Source organism: Argopecten irradians, chromosome 15 (assembly GCF_041381155.1).
Source record: "Argopecten irradians isolate NY chromosome 15, Ai_NY, whole genome shotgun sequence".
Classification (NCBI taxonomy): Eukaryota; Metazoa; Mollusca; class Bivalvia; order Pectinida; family Pectinidae; genus Argopecten; species Argopecten irradians.
Genome location: NC_091148.1, coordinates 12,636,279 through 12,661,844, shown reverse-complemented (window position 1 = coordinate 12,661,844; position 25,566 = coordinate 12,636,279). Strand labels below are relative to the sequence as shown.

Below are 25,566 nucleotides of genomic sequence, written 5' to 3'. Positions count from 1 at the left end.
TTATATAAATATTTGACTTCTGACTTATAACAGTGAACCGGCCAGTGTCTAGTACAAGCGTAGTGCTAGATCTAGTATTGTAGTCTATTTGCTTATAAAATTTGAATCTGATTGTAAATAATAAACTTGATTATTAGCAAAAGCAATCCGATTCACTTCATCAGTACCCTAAATGTGTTTTTAGATCGCCGGTATTCATTCTACTTGACGCATGCGCGGCGACAGTTTCTGCAACCATGACTGAGGAAAAACTTCAATATTTTTTCCAAAATTAAATATGTACAGTTATGTTGTAACAGTTATAGTTTACGTTTACATCACGGTAGCTTACATTACGGTAACTGTTCTATCAGGTTGTTTATATTTCTTCAGCTGAAGTGCGAGATGAAGTAAACACAATCCTATCTTCCGCAGTATGTATCCTAAGTGCGATTACAAAACCAAATCATTTATATGATTTAATGTGATACACTATAGTCACCTAGCTTATTGTAAATAGATATCGTAGCTTCCATAGGCCTTCTAGAACGAATTTCGAGAGGAAATGGTCACGATCTTTTGACAGTGTACCGAGTCAAGCCAAGGATTTGTAACTACGTTCTTGGTCAAGCAGATACATGTTTTATTGATAAAAATTTTCATTACAATGAATGATAATAATACAGAAATGGTCAACTTACGCTTAATCAGTGATTTATATTTCTTATCAAGAAAAATCGAGCGCTCTGCAAGAAAGCAAGAAAAACATCACCGTGAAACGCATGCAGTATTGTAAGGGAGGTAACTTTAAAATACAAATGGCCAATAAAAAAGTTAAATACAGTAGATGCGAGCGTATATGTATTTATCTCTTGGACATAAAAAAATAGAAGAAAATATGGAATAAAATGAAATATAAAACACAATGTTGGCTTACATGAAAAAATATTATTTTTTCCATCAATTCAACTAGATGAAAGATATTTATGATTTGTATTTTAACGATAGTCAGTAAAATGTAAATAATAGTTTCTTAAAATGAAATGAAAAAAGGTAGTTTATTTTATTAATTTATTCCGTTTACATCTGAGGAATAATGATTCAATATTAAGATTGATATATTAAGTCATTGTTTAATATTTTTTAAAATATTACTGGAGAAGTGCAACTATTTAACAGCCATTTAAAAAAAATCATGAAGAGAAAGATATACCTTGCATGTGGATACTAATACAGTGATTATTATTATCATTATTACATATATATTTACCAATTATATGACTTTGTGTTGATTTTGATATTTAACAATAACGAATAAACTTTACCTAAAGATCACATGAATCAAATAGCCAAATACTTTGAACTGACTTCTTGTCATAAGTGCAGATGATCTTATACATTATTAGAACTGTAAAATTTAATACAAAGAATGGGGCTTTAAAGTATGTCCAAAAATTGAATCTAATGCATTGACCTTTATTCAAGGTCACGGGGTCAAAGGCACGGGGTTCAAATAAGCTATTTGTAACAACTTCCTGTCAATATTATAGCTAAGAGGACTGGTATTAAAGGGACATGAACCTAAAATAAGTTGTTCTGTATGCTCAGATATGGTTTTCAGATGTTTCTTGAATATTTTATTACAATGATTGGTTATCTAAACCGACAGGAAAATGTGGGGAATACCTATCCCAAAAATTGTAAAAATAGACCGTCATATTCTATTTTGGGAACACAGAAACGAAAGCTGGTCGAAAGCGAGATTATAATGAACAACAAACTTACTGACACGACAAGGATTATTAGTTTTCCACATTTTAAGATGATTTTCTAATTTACGATCGTTGACATATGAAGTAGAAGCCATATTTGTTAATATTAGTAATAAAACAATTTGTATTTAGCGTACTTCAATGATAAGTCAGAATTCAAACGAGACTTTTCATATGACGGGGAGGTTCTTGACTTAATTGCACATATTTGTACATCACGCAAGTATTAAGTGGAAAGTTGCTTCTGTCTCTTGCATTACAGCGATCCATTTATATTTACCTACTTTCCCAATCGCGCACGTTACTGACTCTTGATATACTTTGTTTTCTATCGAAATTCGTTTGCGTTAGCTTCACCCACGTTTTCGACCCACCATTTTGTTTACGTTCATTTAGTTTATGCAGTGCATTTGGGAGGTCACTAAAGTTCAACACTACTTTTTTATCACACTGCAGTCTGCAAAATTCGACCGGGCCGGTTCAAAATACAGAAAGATGGAATTTCCATTATAATTATTTTATTTGACACATTTGCACAATAGCTGATATATTTTACTTAGTAAGGTATCTGACGCGTCTTAAATATATATTTTACTCAGTTTTACAATTTATTTAGGTTCATGTCTCTTTAAGTGAATCCAAATTTGTCCTTATATGTGACCTTGTATGAATTTAAAAAAAAAAAAACTAGTACATGTATTTTTATATTGATGACTTTTTATACAGTATATTGACCATTGTCCTTTGGATCTTATACTTAGATGATAGCATTAATAGATCGAAAATACCAGGTAGCAAGTGACCAATGCGTTCTATTGAACCATTGTATTTTCTTTCAATCACAATGAATCTTTGTAATGTATACATAAAAATAACAAAGGTATAGAAACATCCAAGGATTTTAACGAAAGACTTAAAAGGGCATGGTTATGAAAACAGATGGTAGAAAAGGTCGGTCTATATGACTGGTGAAGTATTTCAAGTATAAAACAACCGACGGGAATGCCTAGTTCAGTATTAGTAAAAGGCCAACTGTTGTCATGGAATTTATTTCAAAGATTACGTCTAGAAAATATAAAGCATGACAGTTAACTTAAGAAACCTGATGCAATGTTTGCCATAATTTGCAGCATTGAACACTTCCTTTGGGATAAGATCATTGGAGAATACCGGTATGTGCATGGACTTTGAGGAAGCTGTTCTATGCTTTATCTTAATTAACAAAATACCATATAGTTTTGAAATTGTGAAAATTACATGTCTTTTTCATGATTCTGAATAACACCTCCTCCAGTACTTACAGTACTTTGATTCATATAAATTACTTCCTCTCTGAAACTATGTATTGGATGGCATATTCGTATGGTATATATAGCATCATTATATGGTTGGGATTCAAAATTAAACAAATCGTGGGGTTAATTTGTCTTTTATTTTTGAATCACAAGTTACTAATTTACAGAATTACTGGGAAAAAACAGGTTAGCGATACTGGGCCTCTTCTTTTACACGTCAAAGATTCTTTTCCTCACAAGCAGCTCACAAAATACCAGAACAAATTTATCCTTATTTTCCTTGAAACAATTGTCAGCCTTGAGGAATAGCGTTCGGGGTAAGATGTGATTCTGAAACAGAATCGCTGTTATTGAGAAACTCTGATTTTTATAGATGCATGTAGATAAGGTAATAAAATGTATTTGTACATAAAAACATATCCAAGAAGGATCTTGACACCCACAAGGCTGGAATAATAAATCAAGGTTGAAAAAGGCAATTTCAAAAGCCAAATCTAATCAAATTTACATTGCAATTATTTACAATTATTTACAATTAATTTTTTTTTTATTGATTATTATATTGACAAACATAGCAATAATTAGTAACAAGACTTTGAAATAATGATGATGGGTTAAAGAAAATGATACCTCGAGAATGCTTTTTTCCAAAACTTTAAGTAGAATTCCCATAACCATGTTTGGGTCATGCTGATAGTGCCTATAGTCTGGAGACCCAGTACACTCACCTCGCACAACATACACACAACACACCGCATACATGGGAGACCGTCCTTACATGACCATATATGTTAATAGGACGTTAATAAATCAAACAAAACAAACAAAGTTTTGGACTGTGAATGGTTGATGATTCCTCCATCACCTGTAATAAGGAAATATCAAAAGGTTAATATCACTAATATTCACCATCCTTTTGTGAAGTATACATCTGATAGTCAAATAAAAGAAATTAACAGAACAGAAAGATCACTTGGTCTATTAGAGATGTAAATGCCTTCATTTATTTATTAGAAATGATGGCAACAGACTTAACAATTTAATTTTTAAAATCAAAGATGGCTGCCTGACAAATAAGTTTAAAAATACAGGACGAAAAATACAATGAGGTCGAAGGGGAACTTATAACTCGGATGATCCTTTCAATTCTCTCCGAGAAAAAAATATCGATAAAATATAATATGCTCCTCAGCAGCAATGTGTTAAACCAACTTATTTGGAATTTCATCATACAACTGATAAGAGACAGTTTAACCATTGTTCTTTATGGATGAGGTGAAATAATTTGGTCACGTAGAAGTATTTCAAGAATAAATAAAGAAATTACCTTTGCTTTTGGACCGTAAAAGTGAGGTAGACTCGTCTTCGCTGAAAGTAACAATTTTTCAGTTGGAAAAATCATATCATATGATTGCGTTCAATGCTGCAACACAATTAAATGAGTTCAATTCCATCCATCAGTTACATCTCTGATTGTATTTCAACATTATAATAATTAAGTTTCAAGAATCTCTTATGTTTTGCATTTGGGGTTGTTTCAAAACATTAAAACATGAATTTCGCGGTTACATACATTTAAATTGACATGAACAAATGGAATTCGAGTTATATTACAGTAGACAGAACAAAGATGAAGTATTGTCGCTTTTCACATATGAGATTGTCATTTAATACTGATATATTATATAATTAATCTGTTGTGAAATATAGCTTAAGACAATTTTGAATTTACAACAATAAAAGTATGTAATGTGAACTTTACCTTGATCCATGCCATCAGCGGCATGCTTCAGTGATATAGCACTATAAAAAGGGCAACATTTCCACTATACAAGATACAACATGAATATATCACGGTCTCCCAAAACACGCACCTCGCACAACATACACGCAACACACCGCATACATGGGAGACCGTCCTTACATGACCATAGCTGTTAATAAGACATTAATTAATCAAACAAACAACGCCATAAATTATCAACGACAAATAGTTCTGTGGATCCGACTCGGCTCTGCGTATTTTGTTGTAATAATAAGCTGTAACTAGAGTGGACGACTTATAACTTAAGCTGAACACATTTCAATCTGATGAAAATACAAATCCTTACTAAGACTACATTTGATGAGAGGCAGCCATCTTGTTGACGACCCTTAAATGAAATTGACACATCTAGTGCCCTTGGTAAGTCACCATCTGATATTTGAGACAGATCTCTTCAGTTCATTTGAACTGCTTATAGGATTAGCACATTACAGTAATGGCTATATAAATGAATATACACAGTTCCTACAGTGCAATTACCACTAAATATAAAACATATGCTTACAGTATTCTTGACAATGCAGATATTACGATAATACCTTTAGCCATGCTTGTGCAAGGGGTCTTCTTTCATCTATGAACGTCTTTTTACAACCTGGATTAAGGAATTCCCTGCCTTCACTTCTTTTTTACACTTGTAACATGTGTGATGGTGTATCCCATATAGAAGGCAAACGCACTGTCGGCAGATTTGGGAACCAGATAGACATATAATGAAGAATTTTCCTAATGAGTGTACACCATCCTATGGTATTTTGTCCATCAACCATACTGATCTTTCTTTATATGTTTTAGTCCATAAATGTCTCCTGCATCTTTTGATCTCTCTCAATGTCGCATTCACTAGACATCTGTTGTTGCACTGAAATCTTTTCTTCAGTACAACTGACGATTCCCTTTCCTTCTTCTTCCTCATGTTGGCTTAAAATAAAAAAAAAATGACTAAAAACGAATTTATGGTTTCAAATCAGGTCAAGCCAAAATGGGAATTTAATCTGTATATTATGTTTCTGCATCAGCATCAAGTAAAACCTTTATGAAATATAATACATGTTATATATCTAACAGTAATCTTATCCTGATCACGTAGATACAGTCCTTGTTTATATCGTATTACTAATGCCTGCCTTGTAGTTTGGCCCTAAATGACCTTAGTTGTTGATGAGCCATAAAACCCAAACAAACAAATCCTACATGCCTTTTGTTTTGTTTGTTTGTTTGATTAATTAACGTCCTATTAACAGCTATGGTCATGTAAGGACGGCCTCCCATGTATGCAGTGTGTTGCGTGTATGTTGTGCGAGGTGCGTGTTTTGGGAGACTGCGGTAAATTCATGTTATGTCTTCTTGTATAGTGGAACTATTGCCCTTTTTATAGTGCTATATCACTGAAGCATGCCGCCGAAGATACCAAGCAACACACCCCACCCGGTCACAACTACATGCCATGCATGTGATTCTCCTCTAAGTATTACGATGTCTCCGACGTGTACACATTGTTCCATTCGTGAGACATAATCGTATTTTCAATTATCTTAAAGAAATCTACATTTTTAACAAAATATAAACGCTTTTATTTTGTCATTTCATGAGTTTTTCTCATAAGTTTTAACCAAAACAATTTGTCCCATACAATCTTTTCATAAAATCAAAATTTACAACCTGTGTTTTTTAGGTCACCAAGTGACTTATTCTAATCGCCTTTTGTCCATCGTCGTGCATCGTCCGTCGTGCGTCGTATGGCGATAAACAATTTACTTTTTCGACTTCTTCTCCAAAACTACTGAACCAAATTTGTTTAGATTTGTTTAATTGCAGAAACCTTCCATAGCCAAAGGTCTACCAAAATTGTGAATTATATGGTCCCAGCCCACCAGGGGCCTGAGGGGTGGGACCAAAAGGGGTCAAATAGGCTAAAACTTCAAAAATCTTCCTCTGAAATTTCAGAAATGGTAGAATCAAATACTCCTCAAAGAATGAAAGGTCTTGAGGTCCTTTACAAAAATTGTGAATTATATGACCCTGGGGTCTCACGTTCCCCCCTGGGGAGGGGGTCAAATTTACTATAGTTTATACAAGGAAAATACATTTTTGAGCATTATTTGATCATTTGTAATAGGAAATAAGTCAAATGTTGTCAGAATTATCAGTAAGTGAAGGTCATTGAATATTATTAACAATATTTTCACGACTGACACCAAGGAGCCTGAGAGGTGGGGCCAAAAGGGGTCAAATAGGCTAAAACATCAAAAATCTTCTTCTGAAATTCCAGAAATGGCATACTTTTCATAGAATGACAGGTCTTGAGGTCCTTTACAAAATTGTGAATTATATGACCCTCGGGTCTCACGTTCCCCCTTGGGAGGGGGTCAAGTTTACTATAGTTTATATAGGGAAAACACATAATTGAGCATTATTTGGTCATGTGTAATAGGAAATGAGTCAAACTTTGTTAGAAGTATTAGCTTGAGATAGCATTTTAACATCATATCCATATTGGCCCTGGCCAACCTCCAGGGGTAGATGGGCGGGGCCAAAATGACTAAAATAAGAAAAAAAATCTTCTGAATTCACAGATTTGATGGAACCAGATACTCTTCATAGATTGAAGTCAGTTATAAAATCACTGACTGGTTTCAAGGGTCTGATTGGCCAATATATAGTGTTTTTGTGTCTTTGTTTCATTCTGTATTCGAACTCAGGTGACCGCTAAGGCCCATGGGCCTCTTGTTTAGTTCATAGAGATGCAATCATCTCAAGTCCTCCTGTCATATAAACTGCTGCATGACTTCTAGTATGGCTCTTATTTACCTATGTTGTCGATGGGCTGTAAAACACAAACAAACTTACTTTACATAATTACCAACATTGAAAAGTGCCAGATTCTAATTTTTACCTCGAGATATAATATTAAAATTGATTGCCTCCCTAAAAAAAATCGGTGGCATATATGGAAAGAAGTACTGATTGCGCATGCACCAAAGGCAAAATAAATCATTTTATATTATCTTTTGTGTTACTTATACATATATATACAAGATTAAAACCATTTATTGTTCAATTAATGGCTATCGTTTATGCTCTGTCGACAGTTGAACATCTTTAATACAATAATATTATACATGTCTTCATATAAAAGTATAAAAATGGCAACACATCGAACATGGCGATAAGAAGCTATAAATCTTATCTACAGCGGACATTCAACCTTTAATCCTGTTATCAAATATAATAGCCATCATTCTACCAATAGAAGAGAAATGACTAACCTACATCTTGTTATTTTGACCGTGGCTTTGTCTGTTCCTTATACAGGTAAGGCTGATGTTTGTGATTATTAAAGTCTAACAATATATTCAAAATGGCATATATATCGGAAACAAAGCCTTTCTAATAGAAATTAGATTAGTACATGTTACTGTGATATGCCAGCCATAAAAGCCCACTGTTGTAAAATGTATGTGAACTGTTCAAACTCACTTGCTGTTCGCCATTACACATTGTGGTCGGACGTCTTGTATGCCGAACCTTGGCCCTTGCCAGTTTAGTAATGTTTTGTCTAGAACTACTCGTATCGCTTTTACAGTAGTGTTTGTTTGCGTTATTAATTGCATGTTCTTGTCTAAATGTAATTTTACCAATTCCTCAGTGGTTATGTATTGCATTTGATAAACGAACATGACTTAAGCTCGGGTATATGTTATAGCTGCTTAATCGTATTTATCAACAATTTCGAATTTCAAGGGTATCAATCAAAATGCTTAACAATATTGTGAAATGTGTCAATATTATGGAACAATACGTTTGCGTCAGATTTTGCTTCGTTGGTATTTAACAGAATGGGCCTCATTGAATTGTCCTTTTGTGTTTCTATTGTAATTATATCCAACGTTCTACATATTGTTCCATCGACTTTTGTTATCTTGTGCGCTTGACCTCTTATCACGAGCGAAATATCATACAAAGGGCTTGACATATTGGGAACGTTCGGTAAGATAAGCTGATTGCTCTAAATCATATGTTGAGCGTTTGAGGTAATATGTCATACGTCATGATAAGATAATAATTCAAGAACTCGAGATGTAACCCAGATAACACTAGCTGCAATATTCCTCTCGTCTAGACCAACATTACTTAACTTAGTCAGTGTAGTGACACACTACTAAACCAGAGGTCCCGAGTTTAATCCCTATCAAAGGCATTGGTTATGTTTATAAAAAATAATAGAATGTACTGTATTGAAAAGTATTACTTTTATGTCAAACATTCGATTAAATGTGTGCTCGAGATATTAATGTATGCGCTTGAAATGCTGTAACTAGTGCTCAAAATGTTGAGCGACTCCCAAAATGTGTCGGGTGCTACAGATAATATGTCGACAGCTGCAGATAATATGTCGTGTGTTTTAGCCAAAACTATTTTATCTTATGCAACTCCACGGTGGGGAATCACTGGGTCTGTAGTTGGTGTGTTACACGAAACAAAATGGCGGCCGCCAGCAGTTTTGCCAGAAAAGGAGGTAAATCATTGAAAATATCCTTTATATCGGCATTTTATAGTGATGAGCATATGATATACATAATTCTAGACAAACCGATACCTTAGTTGTGTTGCAACGCTCTGTACTTTTCTGTAACATTCTGACCAAAGTTTTGAATCGGAACGATTTTGCTCGTAGTAGAATTGGTAGTATACACGAACATACATGCTTTTCGTACGTTTTCTGTGTTTAGACGGGGCCATTCGCTGTAAATGTGGTATTGTCTAAATGTTATAGTCTACATTCAATTGCACATATAACCTTTCTGACAGAAGGCGTCACGTTCATTGTTAATTACTTGGTTTTGTAAAAGGATGAGTAAACATGTTCCGTTTTGGACTGATGAGTTGACACGAACTGCTACATATTTCTGTCAGTTAGACTAATCTGGCAAACATTGATAGTGTGTGTTCAAGTATGTAAGATTAACTTATAACAGTTAAAAGTAAGAATAGTATACTTATTTAATTGATTAAACTTTAACACATAACATTGGAAGGTGAGAGGATATACCCGTTTGAAGTTCCGCAATTGACCGGAAGTGGACGTTGTTTGCAGCTTCAGTCAAAACGGCAAACATGCATTTTTACGACAATTATGCCATACAAAACAATAGGAATCTGTAAAATATGCCGTACATTCATTATTGGCTTACATCATGTTGATCTCCAGTGACTGCAGTCCAAAAGAATTTAAGCACTGTCGTTGGTAAATATGTTGATCAATTACTTTTGCGAGTGTTGAATATAACAAATTAGTGATTGATTTCTTAATTGTCTTTGAAATACAAGGGATCCCTGGTGTTAATCCACATACATGTATATGTGTTTGACTATACAACTTCGGAATTTTTAGTGAGAGATTTTTAAGTCTTATTTCTGAAGGAAACAGTTATGACGTTGGGTCTTTCCTTAATTCACAATCTTTATTTCTTAATGCAAAATGACGAGACTAGTTCCCTTTGTTAGAACCGTGATTCTAATAAAAAAAAAACTAGACACGGTGCTCGCAAGCGTTTCCATGTTCCAAATAAAGACGTATACAAATTTTGTATATTATATGGCCTTTTAATACAGCATATCAACATATAATGATATGCTACAAAGAATCACTACGGAACCAAATCGCTAATTACTATTTGGAAGATCTTATGATTGATCACTAGTATAATTTATGTATATTGTACTTGTTTATTTATACATTTGTATTTTTAATGTTAAGACTACTGTTCTGAAAATACTCAATAAATACATATTGAAGCATGGGTTTCATTAATAATTGAGTGGCAATAGCTCAATACGAGCACGCGGACTCTTCTGTACAGTCCTTTTTTAATCCGGTAGTATTACAAAAAAATCTTGACCCACGCGACCAAAATTACTATCCTCCAGTTTCATGAAAGCAGGGGACAATATAAATGATATAAATACAACAGCATCATAATGTTATGTTTGTGTGATGCATCTGCATCCAGAAGGTACATACAGATATTCCATCTTTGCATATAACAGAGTTGGCTCCCTTGCGGGTAGGTATCGATTGTTACGTCATTATTTTGTGAGCGCAATTCACGTCATTTTCTCCGAAACGTATGACGTTACGCTCGCAAACACATGACGTCATAATAAATACTTACCCGCAAGTGCAGATAACTCTGTAATGTGCAAATTTGGAATAGCAATACAGTACTACTTCCCTCCCCTCCATACACCTAAACCCGTGTAGAGGGAGATTTTGAATCTTACCTGTTTCTGATGGGGAACCCTCACTTTTACCATAGCCTCGATACTCTACCAGTAGAACATTCACACCACACGAGGTAAAAAATCCATGGCTGTTTATAAGCCTACAAAGTATACATATTAGGAGCTTATTGAATGTTAGAAAATAATTCATATATTAGGCCAAACAAAAAATATATGTCTTTTTAGGGTTACATTGGCAAAAAATATAGGGTCGGTAAGTCGTGAGGATTTTTTTTTTAAAGTATCTTTCACTCTAAAATAATGGCCGGAACTGGAGTCTGAGAAAAAAATTTTGACTTTTGATTTTTTGTTTTTTGTAGAAAAGCGGAAAAAAATAAGGGTGGGGGGTAAACAATTAGGGTCGGTAGGGTAACCCTTAACAGACATATTAATTTTTTTGGCCTTATATGAATATGTAGTTTATTTTTATCATGATTGGCTTTTAACCAACAGATTTACAAACATGTACATTTATTGATCAATACAATTCCAAGTGTTGATTTTACTTCCAAAATCAGTTCTCTCATCATATATTATTCCAATAATATTTAATGCTTGAAATTGAGAAGCTTTTGATAGGCAGTTAGACACAACGTAATGATCAAATATGTCTCATTGTGCTTTAACGCCACTAACAATATGTTTAAACAGCATATCATATTTCACAGATTTTAGGCCAGCCAAACTTAAAATTATCTCCCATTGCACAAGGTTTTATGAGTAACGGTAATCAACAAAGTGTTCCAATATGTTCTAATATTTTCACAATATGTGTATATACAATAATTACGGACATGTCTGGACAATCGAATCCCTAGCAGGCTCATGATATCGGCCCTGTTAGACTCACCAAAATTTTGATAACCCACTACCTCTTTACAGCTGTAGCCAACATTCCAGCCTTGAAAATTCCTGATTAAATTGTGGATATACACAGGCAATATTTTTTCATGTGAAATTTGTGTTGTTTTTTTCATGTAAAATTCATGTGAAGAGATATTACCTGTGTATTTATCATTTAATTATATAAAGTTTACAAAGTTTTTGCTTCGTACCTGTGGCCTATATTTCCTGCATTGCCATGAAAGTATACCACAGTAGGAGCATTGGCATGTGTGTGTTTGATTAAGACAACATTGATGCGGACATTGTCAGATGTACGAATGAAGTGATTTTCGTATGGAAGGTTGACAGTATTAGGGAGCTGGACAAATAGTCGGGACTGCGGGGGTTGGTCCGGGTAGTATAACAGCATGTCCTGAGCATTGTAAAACAGACCTGAAGCAGAAAAAAAGTTTATAGTATAATATACAATACCAGTATACGAATATAAATCTTGTAGACTTTTCATTGTAGGTATACCGTATATAATATTATATTCATTCTTTGCATATTATAAAGTTACTTCCCTTTTGGGTAGGTATCAATTTTGTGACGTCTTTATTTTGGGTGCTTCAGTCACATTTGTTTTCACTTTTCACTTTTATTGAGATCTGCTAATCACTGAATCTGCTGCCATCACATTTTTATACTCAAATCACTTGTAGGGAATGAATAACTAACAATAAAGTAAATATCTTATATCAATTAAAGCCTATTTATGAAATTATAAGACACATGGATTAAGGTCCCAGATTAAGATTAGCAACATATGACAGTTTTTCTATATTTTCAAATTTTCCTGCTATTTTACCTTTTACGTTTACCTTCTCACACTGCATAAAAGCATTCAAATTCAAAATCTGCCATTTATCTGCCTACATATACCAGCCAGGTAGCTACACAGTTTGGAAACAGTTTTATCAGGTTGGGGAAAAACACTAACTTACGTATAATATCCCAATTAGCGTACCTAGTTTATTATATTACGTCAACTGGCGTATTAAATTACACCCAAATTGGCGTATACATGCATGTAAATTTTATACATCAATCTTTTACCGAGTTACATGTACATATGCATCATTGCATGTATAAACTGTTAGCATGAAAGTAAAATGAATGTTTTAACAAATATGTTAAAAAAATTATCAGTAATATGGAACATAAATTGAGTATTTATAAATATACATCTGCCTATATACTATATATATATAACTATATATGGCTTAACACTATTCAGTACTGTAGCAGGGTTGGACTGCCCCCGGTTGGCTCAGCAGAAGAGCATTTGGCTAGTGTTGAGAGGTCTGGGTTCAAATCCCGGTCTGTCCACAATCTGATTAAAATACAGATCCTTATAACCACTCCGTTCAATAGAGGATCTGACAAACATCCCATAAGGGGTCATGTTCGGATGACCTTTTTACCATGTATACTTCAGATCAAATGCATTTTCTACACATTGCTTTGTCAATTGATAACTCCATTTCATCCCAGTATACATATACATATAATGTTGTGCTCTTTGGGCGAGATGACTATATACCGAAAATAATTTCTGACAGCTTTTTTAAACTGTTTCATCCTCAGTCAAGATTCTGTTAGCAGCAATATGATTGGTCATTTCCAAAGGTCACCGGAACGTGACCCCTGATGCGATGTTGTCAGATCCTTTTATCAATCGAGTGAAAATAAGGATCCGTATTTTAATCAGATGGAGTGTGTCCGCTATGTAGCGGGAATGGACTTGGTCGATCATCGGTGACCAGGTAGCTCAGTCGTTAGAGCACTCGGCTAGTGTTCTGAGGATCCCGGGTTCGAATCATGGTCTGGCTGCTACATTTTCTCCTCTCCTGTTAGAGAATTGGCACCCAGCTAAATAACCTACGGTGGTGGTGTTTGGAAGGGTCTCGTGTGTCTTTGAGGGCGAAGACTTCGAGAGAAGAGGGAGGAGTGTAGCGGGATTGGACTGGGTCGATCATCGGTGACCAGGTAGCTCAGTTGGTAGAGCACTCGGCTAGTGTTCTGAGGGTCCCGGATTCGAATCCCGGTCTGGCCGCTACAATTTCCCTCTCCTGTTACAGCTACATTTTCTCCTAGGTCTCCTTACAAAATTGACACCCAATTAAAAATACCCTACATTGGTGATATTCAGGTTTTGTATCTCTTCGAGGGGTAAGACTTTAAAAAAGGAAGGAGGAATGTAGCAGGATTGAACTAGGTCAATCATCGGTGACCAGGTAGCTCAACGGTAGAGTATTCTGCTAGTGTGCAGCGGTCAACAGTTCGAATCCCGGTTTATTTGTTACATTTTTTCCTCTCTTGTTACAGTAGGTCTACTTTACGGCATATATTATTGACAGAACGTCAAATTTCTTCTGCTTCTCTCGATATCACCAAACCATCTTGCCTAAGATTACTTCACAGGGCCATGTATAGTTTCTATATGAAAAAATATCCAGAAATACATATAACGTGTTATTTTATATGTACTTCTGGCTATTTTTTCATATAGAAACTATACATGGCCCTGTGATTACTTGAAGGGTGATATGATCAATCGATCATCTCGTCATGGTTTAAATGGTTATTGGCTGCTTAAAAACTAGCAATGCCTACCTACGAGGGCGAAGATAAGTAGAAGAAATGTCACCACTCCTCCTGTCATCCAGAATGCTAATAACAAAATCAAAACTGCTGTAGTACACAACTTCCAAAATCGCATAACAACAGCGAAAACGAGTCGAGTCACCAACTCGATTGTCCGAAAACCTTTCCCCATCTTGGCTGGGTTGGTATTTAATTCAGTCTCAGCGTTTTTGCTTACTGAACCAATATCTACATTTTGTTGCATATCAGCGTGTTATATTTGTAAATTAGCTCTCCGTCTCTTCTGTTTTCGCTTTGTCACCACATTGAAACGTGTCTCTGTCGGTTTCTGACGTCCATGTTTGTTTGGCGAGTGAGGTCATAGGTCAATTTGCAGGGAGACGTCATTATTCAAATGTATTATGTACTTAAAAATTACACTACAGCTACATATAACTGAATACCATAGACTTGTTATTATATATAAAAAATTCAGGTAATAGTTATTTGGCCGACTTATGTCAATATACTCTTTAAATTGCGTTAAAACTTTAATTTTAAACTAATAACACGGACATCTCGTACAAGTTGTCGCCCTTTGAATCACTCTTCGCAACCGAAATAATAATATTTAAAACCGCGGCAAATTTAAATTCAACGAAATTATTGGGGCGCTAGACCAGTATTTTTGACGCAAAGTTTATATAAAAAATATAGCTGTCTTTATTGCCTCCAGAGATGAAGATTACAAACGCATAAATAATAAACATAGTATGCAAATTATTAAAGAACATTTGTCATTTAAGGATGTACTCCTCTGAGAAGTCAAAATTTTCTTGTATTAAACTTTTTTTCTCATATAGATTATTGGAAAGAGGAGTTCATACCATGAAAGAAAATGAAAGAAAAAACATATGTCCGTGTGCTCGTTTTTGAGCTACTGTCGCTCAAAGATACCTAGTTGACAAAATATTGGATTTTATGGGAATTTTGCCGTTTTGACCATATGCACAAGATTTTAAAGCTATAATTTCCTAATGAGGTGATTGATATGTATTTATGTTTGTAGAATTTATTTTCCAGTAGTCTTCTTTTAAAATATACCAGTTTTGATCAAAAAGACTAATATTTTTTTCTCATAATAACAACATATGCTACCCCTACCCCTTAATTTTGAGCTACAAAATGCACCATTTTCAGCCATTTTTGCCAAATCTAACCCTTTATAGAAAAAGTTCTGGTATTAAACTTTTGTTAATATTTTGCATATCAATAGGGAAAGGGTTGTTCTTTCAGAATCAGGCAGAAAAATGGGGGGTCCGTGTGCTTAATTTTTTGCTCCACTTGAATATTTGTTATTTTTCAGTATTTTAGAGTAAAAAATAAAAGTGCTAAAATTACCATTAAATGTAAAAATAAAGTGAAAAAAGTGAATCATTTCATACGTTAATGCTCAATATTTTAATTATCACAAACCAAGTAAAGATTTACAGCAAAAATTAGCTCGATACAGCTAAAAATGCTGGTGCAGTGATGATTTAAGTAAAAACAATTTCAGTAAAAAATGGTGAAACTTTGGCTCTACTCAAAGCGAAAAAAGACACAATTTCAAAATGGCCGCCAAATGGGCCATTTCTTAAAATCCCCGTATAAAAAAATCTGCTGAAGTTAGAAATGTAATTTTTTGGCAAAATTTGCAACTGGCAACTTGCTACAGGTATTGATAAATTGTGTTTGAAAATCTCATAACTTCTTTGATCTTTGTCGAAACGAGACTTCAACGGGACTGAAACCTCAGAAGAATACAACCTTAAATGATATTTCTTTTATTTATTCAAAACAGAGATTTAAATCTCTGTTCAAAATAATATTATTTTTTTTAAGTTCCATATTTAAGTTTAGTCCAGGGGCATAACCGGCCCAATCTACATATGGATCAAAACCTTCCTCATGGACAGAACACAGCAAGTCGTCGTTGAAGGAGATCACTCGTCCACAGTTAGGGTAGAATCCGGTGTCGCGTGAGATTTGTAAGTCCGTGAAAACCGTCAGTTCCGGTTCCGGTTCCGGGTCTGACGGATTTCATAGTAGGCCTACGGCATGAGAAATGTCAGTTCCGTGAGAACTGTCACTACGTGTTTAACTTATTCCTAGTTTGTTTCTCTTAATATTATGCAAATATTTATTGTGATTGATTCTACGTGGATTAAAGTACTTGGATACCTCATAGACAAATAATAAACTAAATGTATTTTTTATAGGATGCCGCATACATTTTACCTTTTTTAAAAATTACAAGCGATGATTTAAATATAGTTCAAGAATCTAACTTAGCGGCCCTAACTGTTACAGTTTGTAAACGACCAGCTTAAGCTTTCCTCATTTTACTAAAACGGCGTCACAAAAGTTACATGCGTAGAACAATTTCTCGATAACGATGGAAAATATTTTAGATTTTTTTTTATAAGTACATATAGGAAGCTAACTAAACTAGCGAAAACATTATAAACACTAACGTACATAGACCGGGCACCATATTTATACTATTGATTTCATACTTTGTTTACAAAGTTAATTGATATTTCGTTTTCCCATGTATTCGCGTGAACGTCGAATTTATTTATTTATTTATTTTACACCTTCATATATTTCACCAAAGGATTTACGAAGTATGAATATAGAACATATTGACGTCAAACATCATTAAACATTTTATTTCATCATTATTACCGAAGTCTGCGTATCTGCATGTAAAACTAAAGAACTTAAGAAGCCTTCTCCAATCAACATGAAATATTTACCGGTGATGACATTCATACAATAGGTATAAATAATAATTGAATTCATCAGAGTATATAATAACAAGATATACTATATATCATAAAATTATGTACATGTAATGTTCAAAATATACGTCTAATGCCTAACCGTGAGAATCGTCAGCACGCCTTATACATAGTCTACAGGAAATATTTAAACACTGGTATCAGTAGAGTAGGGAATACGTCTTATGTCTTACCGCGAGAATCGTCAGCACGCCTTAAAGGTGATACAAACAGAACGGACATGGAAAATGAGATAATACGCTAGAAACATTTGTAATGCCTATCTAAACATATACCAGTTTGATATTTGCTTATATTTTGTCTCTAAATAGTAAAATTAATGAAAGCAATCTTCACATCTTTTCGACGACAGATTTTTTTTTCTATGAGACAATCAACCACCGGAAGCCGGGGTGCCGATAGCGGAACTGTCAACATGCATGTGTATTTTAGCCACATGTCTTAGTACTTACGGAGATGTACACGGAGAAAAATATGTTATATTTCGACTTATTGGGTAGCGTGATTTATCCCCTACATAATGTCACATTATTGACGTCATAACCTATGAAATGACGTCACTACATGTAAATAATGATGTCATTAATGTCGCGGGTACATATGTCATGTGGCGTATGGTGTGCCAGGGGTTAAACCACGAATGAATAAGTACATGTAGTTCTTTCCTATTCAGTCCACCCTGGAGTAATACGACTGTGCATGTATGTAGTTTACACATAAAATTAACTGAGGAGTTTTGATATACATAGAATCTACTGGTAATTTTATGTGCAAAATAAGATCGTAGCAAAAATGGACAATTATTGGGGCCCACCTCTTTAGACCTACGTTTTAATAGAACAAGAGGCCCAGAGGGCCTGTATCGCTCACCTGGTTTGTAATGCCAAGTAATGTTCTGAATACAGGTTCATTGTTTCTTTTCTGAAGGAATTTTAATATTAACCTCTAAATCCCCTATTCGGCCCCACCCCTCCTGTGCCCAGGGTGCCAGAGCCAAAATTTACACAAGTTCTGTTCCCCTTTCCCCAAGGATGTTTGTGGCCAAATTTGGTTACAATCCATGCAGAACTCTATGACTAGTAGCGATTTAAAGGATTTACCTCTATTTCCCCTATTGGGCCCCGCCCCTCCTGCCCCCGGGGGACCAGAGCCAAAATTTATACAAGTTCTGTTTTCCCCAAGGATGGTTGTGGCCAAATTTGGTTACAATCCATGCAGAACTCTAGGACAAGTAGCGATTTATAGAATTTGCCTCTATTTCCCCTATTGGGCCCCCCTCCTCCTGCCCCCGGAGGGTCAGATCCAAAATTTATACAAGTTCTGTTCCCCCTCCCCCAAGGATGTTTGTGGCCAAATTTGGTTACATTCCATTCAGAACTCTATGACTAGTAGCGATTTAAAGGATTTACCTCTATTTCCCCTTTTGGGCCCCGCCCCTCCTGCCCCCGGGGGTCAGAGCCAAAATTTATACAAGTTCTGTTCCCCTTCCCCCAAGGATGTTTGTGGCCAAATTTGGTTACATTCCATTCAAAACTCTATGACTAGTAGCGATTTAAAGGATTTACCTCTATTTACCCTATTGGGCCCCGCCCCTCCTGCCCCCGGGGAGTCAGAGCCAAAATTTATACAAGTTCTGTTCCCCCTCCCCCAAAGATGTTTGTGGCCAAATTTGGTTACAATCCATTCAGAACTCTATGACTAGTAGCGATTTAAAGGATTTACCTCTATTTCCCCTATTGGGCCCCGCCCCTCCTGCCCACGGGGGTCAGAGCCAAAATTTATACAAGTTCTGTTCCCCCTCCCCCAAGGATGTTTGTGGCCAAATTTGGTTACATTCCATGGAGAACTCTATGACTAGTAGCGATTTAAAGGATTTACCTCTATTTCCCCTCTTGGGCCCCGCCCCTCCTGCCCCCCGGGGACCAGAGCCAAAAGTTATACAAGTTCTGTTCCCCTTCCCCCGAGGATGTTTGTGGCCAAATTTGGTTACATTCCATTCAGAACTCTACGACTAGTAGCGATTTAAAGGATTTACCTCTATTTCCCCTATTTGGCCCCGCCCCTCCTGCCCCCGGGGGGTCAGAGCCAAAATTTATACAAGTTCTGTTCCCCTTCCCCCGAGGATGTTTGTGGCCAAATTTGGTTACATTCCATTCAGAACTCTATGACTAGTAGCGATTTAAAGGATTTACCTCTATTTCCCCTATTGGGCCCCGCCCCTCCTGCCCCCGGGGGGTCAGAGCCAAAATTTATACAAGTTCTGTTCCCCTTCCCCCGAGGATGTTTGTGGCCAAATTTGGTTACATTCTATTCAAAACTCTATGACTAGTAGCGATTTAAAGGATTTACCTCTATTTCCCCTATTGGGCCCCGCCCCTCCTGCCCCCGGGGGGTCAGAGCCAAAATTTATACAAGTTCTGTTCCCCCTCCCCCAAGGATGTTTGTGGCCAAATTTGGTTACAATCCATGTAGAACTCTATGACTAGTAGCGATTTAAAGGAAATGTTGACGGACAGACGGACGACGGACGGACGGACGGACGGACGGACGGACGACGGACGACGGACGACGGACGCCGCGCCATGACATAAGCTCACCGGCCCTTCGGGCCAGGTGAGCTAAAAATCATCTGTTTCAAACATACGGAGACATGAAAAATACATGCAGATTAAAAGAAAAAAATCAATAATTTATAAGTTGTGTCTTTTTGCCCCCCATTTCCGTCGACTGAAATGTTCTCAAAATGTGTATTAAAAATAAAAGAGGTCCTTCTGCACATTTTTCATACTTCATTTTAGGGATTTTCATATTTATTTTGGGTTACACAACAATGTGCCGGTGGTGTGAAACCGGTATGTTCAGATCTAGTCCGCTAAACCTGCCTATATTATTAGGCTTTTTTTTTTTGCCTATATATCAGGCAAAACAAAAAAAATAATAATAATAATTAAACAAGAGGCCCAGAGGGCCTGTATCGCTCACCTGGTTTGTAATGCCAAGTAATGTTCTGAATACAGGTTCATTGTTTCTTTTCTGAAGGAATTTTAATATTAACCTCTAAATCCCCTATTAGGCCCCACCCCTCCTGCCCCCAGGGGGTCAGAGCCAAAATTTATACAAGTTCTGTTCCCCTTCCTCCAAGGATGTTTGTGGCCAAATTTGGTTACAATCCATACAGAACTCTATGACTAGTAGCGATTTAAAGAATTTACCTCTATTTCCCCTATTGGGCCCCGCCCCTCCTGCCCCCCGGGACCAGAGCCAAAATTTATACAAACTCAGTTCTTATTCTCCCAAGGATATTTCTGGCCAAATTTGGTTACATTCCATGCGGAACTCTGTGACTAGTAGCGATTTAAAGGATTTACCTCTATTTCCCCTATTAGGCCCCGCCCCTCCAGCCCCCGGGGGGCCAGAGCCAAAATTTATACAAGTTCTGTTCCCCTTCCCCCAAGGATGTTTGTGGCCAAATTTTGGTACATTCCATTCACAACTCTATGACTAGTAGCGATTTAAAGGATTTACCTCTATTTCCCCTATTGGGCCCCGCCCCTCCTGCCCCCAGGGTGATCAGAGCCAAAATTTATACAAGTACTGTTCCCCTTCCCCAAAGGTGTTTGTGTCTGATTTTGGTTACATTCCATGCCAAACTCTAGGACAAGTAGCGATTTAAAGGATTTACCTCTATTTCCCCTATTGGGCCCCGCCCCTCCTGCCCCCGGGGGATCAGAGCCAAAATTTATACAAGTTCTGTTCCCCTTCCCCCAAGGATGTTTGTGGCCAAATTTGGTTACATTTCATTCAGAACTCTATGACAAGTAGCGATTTAAAGGATTTACCTCTATTTCCCCTATTGGGCCCCGCCCCTCCTGCCCCCGGGGGGGCCAGAGCCAAAATTTATACAAGTTCTGTTCCCCTTCCCCCAAGGATGTTTGTGGCCAAATTTGGTTCTAATCCATGCAGGACTCTATGACTAGTAGCGATTTAAAGGATTTACCTCTATTTCCCCTATTGGGCCCCGCCCCTCCTGCCCCTGGGGGATCAGAGCCAAAATTTATACAAGTTCTGTTCCCCTTCCCCCAAGGATGTTTGTGGCCAAATTTGGTTACATTTCATTCAGAACTCTATGACAAGTAGCGATTTAAAGGATTTACCTCTATTTCCCCTATTGGGCCCCGCCCCTCCTGCCCCCGGGGGGCCAGAGCCAAAATTTATACAAGTTCTGTTCCCCCTCCCCCAAGGATGTTTGTGGCCAAATTTGGTTCCAATCCATGCAGAACTCTATGACTAGTAGCGATTTAAAGGATTTACCTCTATTTCCCCTATTGGGCCCCGCCCCTCCTGCCCCTGGGGGGTCAGAGCCAAAATTTATACAAGTTCTGTTCCCCTTCCCCCAAGGATGTTTGTGGCTGATTTTGGTTACAATCCATGCCAAACTCTAGGACAAGTAGCGATTTAAAGGATTTACCTCTATTTCCCCTATTGGGCCCCGCCCCTCCTGCCCCTGGGGGGTCAGAGCCAAAATTTATACAAGTTCTGTTCCCCCTCCCCAAAGGATGTTTGTGGCCAAATTTGGTTACAATCCATGCAGAACTCTATGACTAGTAGCGATTTAAAGGATTTACCTCTATTTCCCCTATTGGGCCCCGCCCCTCCTGCCCCTGGGGGATCAGAGCCAAAATTTATACAAGTTCTGTTCCCCTTCCCCCAAGGATGTATGTGGCTGATTTTGGTTACAATCCATGCCAAACTCTAGGACAAGTAGCGATTTAAAGGATTTACCTCTATTTCCCCTATTGGGCCCCGTCCCTCCTGCCCCTGGGGGGTCAGAGCCAAAATTTATACAAGTTCTGTTCCCCCTCCCCCAAGGATGTTTGTGGCCAAATTTGGTTACAATCCATGCAGAACTCTAGGACAAGTAGCGATTTAAAGGAAATGTTGACGGACGGAAGGACGGACGGACGGACGACGACGGACGACGGACGACGGACGACGGACGCCGCGCCATGACATAAGCTCACCGGCCCTTCGGGCCAGGTGAGCTAAAAAGCCTAATAATATAGGCAGGCTTAGCGGAGTAGTTCAGATCGAGCAGGGCTGCATAATGATATGACGACTTTCACAGTTAACATTATTTAATTGCAGGAATTTAAATTAGAAAAAATTACCATGTTAAGAACGCTCTAAAGTCATCAAAATACATCGTAAAACTCATCTCAGCAATCGTAAATACATTTAGTAATATTTTTTCCTTCTCGGGGGAGACCTTAGGACCCCCAAAAAACAAAATCTCTCTCCCTAAGCCCTCGAAAAATCATCAAAATACATCATGAAACTCATATCTCAGTCATTCTAAATTGTGATATCTTTATCGGGGTCTCCCTCGAACCCCCAAAACACCACAATGCTCGCAAATTTGGCCAATTTTAGTACTCATTAATTTCCTGTTATATTCTACATAGTACACTTGCGTATATATATGTAGAATGTGAATTTTACCGATTTTTTTTTATTTAGACCCCTAAATCGTCTCATAATGGTCAATAGGCTATCTAGTGTGCTGTGGTCTGTGCGTATACTTTTAAAATTTAGTAAGGTCGACAGGTTTCTTATTTCCAAAACTGCGCACGGTTAGAAAATATAATGAAGCGGTCTTGTAAATTATTTGTGTTTTATAAGAAATATATGTTGTTTCATGGTCCTGTGTTAGTTGAACTATTACATGTGTATCTTGTCCACGAGTACATGTCATCCATATTAGGTCATTGTATCTAGTATCTGTGTTTTGTGTCCCGTCTTTTTTATCGGCCGTGCGTGTATTGTTACTACTGTACATCTTATTCTATTTCGTACACATCCGTAAAACTCATTATAGAACTTTAAGAAAATAAATAAGTCTAGCCCTTTCTGTGCGTCGTTCTGAAGGATTAAGCTTCAAATAGGAAATATAGAGGTGTGCAGTACGTACATAAGGCGGGATAGGGGCATCGTGGTATCATAGGGTTTTGGATAGGGTATGAAGGGTGGCGTTTTTTTTTATAAATATGCATTATATGTACATATATGTGTGCATGTAGCATGTAGTCTCATTGTAATTTAGGTCCATTTTCTTGTAAAGTTATATTTTTTCTTGTTAGTTTAACTTTAAAGTCTATGTTTTGAGTTTTAAGTTACAGACAAAAGTCAAGCGCAACCCCCTTGAACCTGAGTCAGTGACACACATGCACACGTACACGGTGTCAAATGGCTTTTAAAGATGCTCCACCGCCGACAGAGCATAAATGATATTCATCACTTGAACAATAATTGGTGTTTAATCGTGTATATATATGTCTAATTAACACAAAAAAAAATATAGAATAATTTATTTTGCCTTTGGTGCATGCGCAATCAGTACTTCATTCCATATAGGATATAGTAACATGGATTTTTTTCGGGATGCATTAATTATATTTCATGTTTTTCACTTGAAGTAAAAGTAGAAGCTCACAAACTGTTCAATGGTGGTAATGGTGTAAAGTAAGTAACTTTTGTAACTGAAGAAAAATACTAAATCGTCTGCTCCTGTTTTTGATAGTTAAAATTTACCATTTGTCAGCGGTGGAGCATCTTTAACATACTGAAAATAACAATTTTATAGCCCAGAATATGACGATAAGAATGAGTAAGCTATCGTTTTTATTATATCATTGAATGTTATAGATTATATATTATATACGGATTCATTTCCACTATTCAATATAGCAACTACACGTAGCGCAACTGTTTTAAATATCTATAATCGCCAATACCGCAACACTGCCCCATTGAGTTTCCCGGCTCTTGTCACAGCTGTTGGTCTCAGATGACGTCACGAATCTACGGCCACCTGGTGATATCAGGGGCGATAAGCGATGCGATCGTTCTAGACAAGGGTCGTTGTGGACTTCGTTTCAAGCACATTTTATGGAAATTACGTCAAATACAACCTGTATTTTTTGTTGGAAATCATAAAGTGCACCACAATAAACAAATATCAACACAAAAATAGCATATTTAAAATCTGTTTTTATCACCTTTAATATAGTCTACAGGAAATATTTAAAGATGCTCCATCGCCGACAGAGCATAAATGATATTCATCATTTGAACAATAATTTGTGTTTAATCGTGTATATATATGTCTAATTAACACATAAAAATAATATAAAATACTTTATTTAGCCTTTGGTACATGCGCAATCAGTACTTCATTCCATATAGGATATAGTGACACGGATTTTTTTCGGGATGCAATTAATTATTTTTCATATTTTTAACTTGAAGTAAAATTAGAAACTCAAACTTTTCAATGGTGGTAATGGTGTAAAGTAAGTAACTTTTGTAACTGAAGAAAAATACTAAATCGTCTGCTCCTGTTTTGATAGTAAAAAATACCATTTGTCAGCGGTGGAGCATCTTTAAACACTTGTATCAATTAAGGTGGTAGTCTCACATTCCCCAAAATTTTCCTGTCGTTCAATATTTTTCATATTTGATTTATAAAGTAAATATGGTGTTATGCATCTTCTGTCAAAGTTTCGAAGAAATTGAACCATCTATTTTTTCTAAATAAATATTCAAATTTGCCATTTTTGAGTAGATTCTGCACATGATAAAACAGCATTAGTCTGTACTAAATCTGCCCTGTAAATGAAAATAATTAACAAAATGTTCTACGATATATATATTGTTTAATTGATGTGATATATATCAATCCTAAAGAAAATGCTTTACTTCTCGTCACAATTAATTTCTAGTGATCATTTTTGGAGGAAATTAGGTAAAAAAGACGCAAGTAAATTACCTAAAATATTCTCACCAAAATGAAAATAAATCAAAATTGTGAAGTTCAATTTTTATAGAAAAATAACAGACTAAAAAGTGACAAAGTTGCTTTTAATCAGTCAATTTTCAAGAAAATTGAACCACAATTTGTCAAGATAGAGTATTTTTAGCACCAAAAAACCTTCATTTTTCATTGAAAAAGACGGGATTCACAATACAGTTATCTCCCCTAATATGTATACTTTTTATACATTCACTGCAGAATTTTTCTGTTACAATATAGCCTA

General features: G+C 36.3%; 1 protein-coding gene across 1 annotated transcript; it reads right to left on the bottom strand.

Annotated features, from left to right (window-relative positions):
* Positions 1-5,662: 5,662 nt before the first annotated feature.
* LOC138308589 (protein ABHD13-like) lies at positions 5,663-14,986 on the bottom strand. Its single transcript, XM_069249635.1, has 4 exons — positions 14,658-14,986; positions 12,212-12,434; positions 11,129-11,257; positions 5,663-5,792 (listed from the first exon to the last, which is right to left on the bottom strand). Exons 1-4 carry the CDS (start codon positions 14,890-14,892, stop codon positions 5,663-5,665), a joined length of 717 nt encoding a protein of 238 aa, XP_069105736.1. The 5' UTR covers positions 14,893-14,986.
* Positions 14,987-25,566: the final 10,580 nt, after the last annotated feature.

What these genes read in the sequence shown, in the direction of transcription:
- LOC138308589 (XM_069249635.1), bottom strand. Translation starts at nt 14,892, where the DNA reads ATGCAACAAAATGTAGATATTGGTTCAGTAAGCAAAAACGCTGAGACT. An exon ending in ACTTATCTTCGCCCTCGTAG is followed by an intron (nt 12,435 to 14,657) that starts GTAGGCATTGCT and finishes TTTCTGCTTCAG; the next exon opens with GTCTGTTTTACAATGCTCAG. An exon ending in GCAGGAAATATAGGCCACAG is followed by an intron (nt 11,258 to 12,211) that starts GTACGAAGCAAA and finishes TATACTTTGTAG; the next exon opens with GCTTATAAACAGCCATGGAT.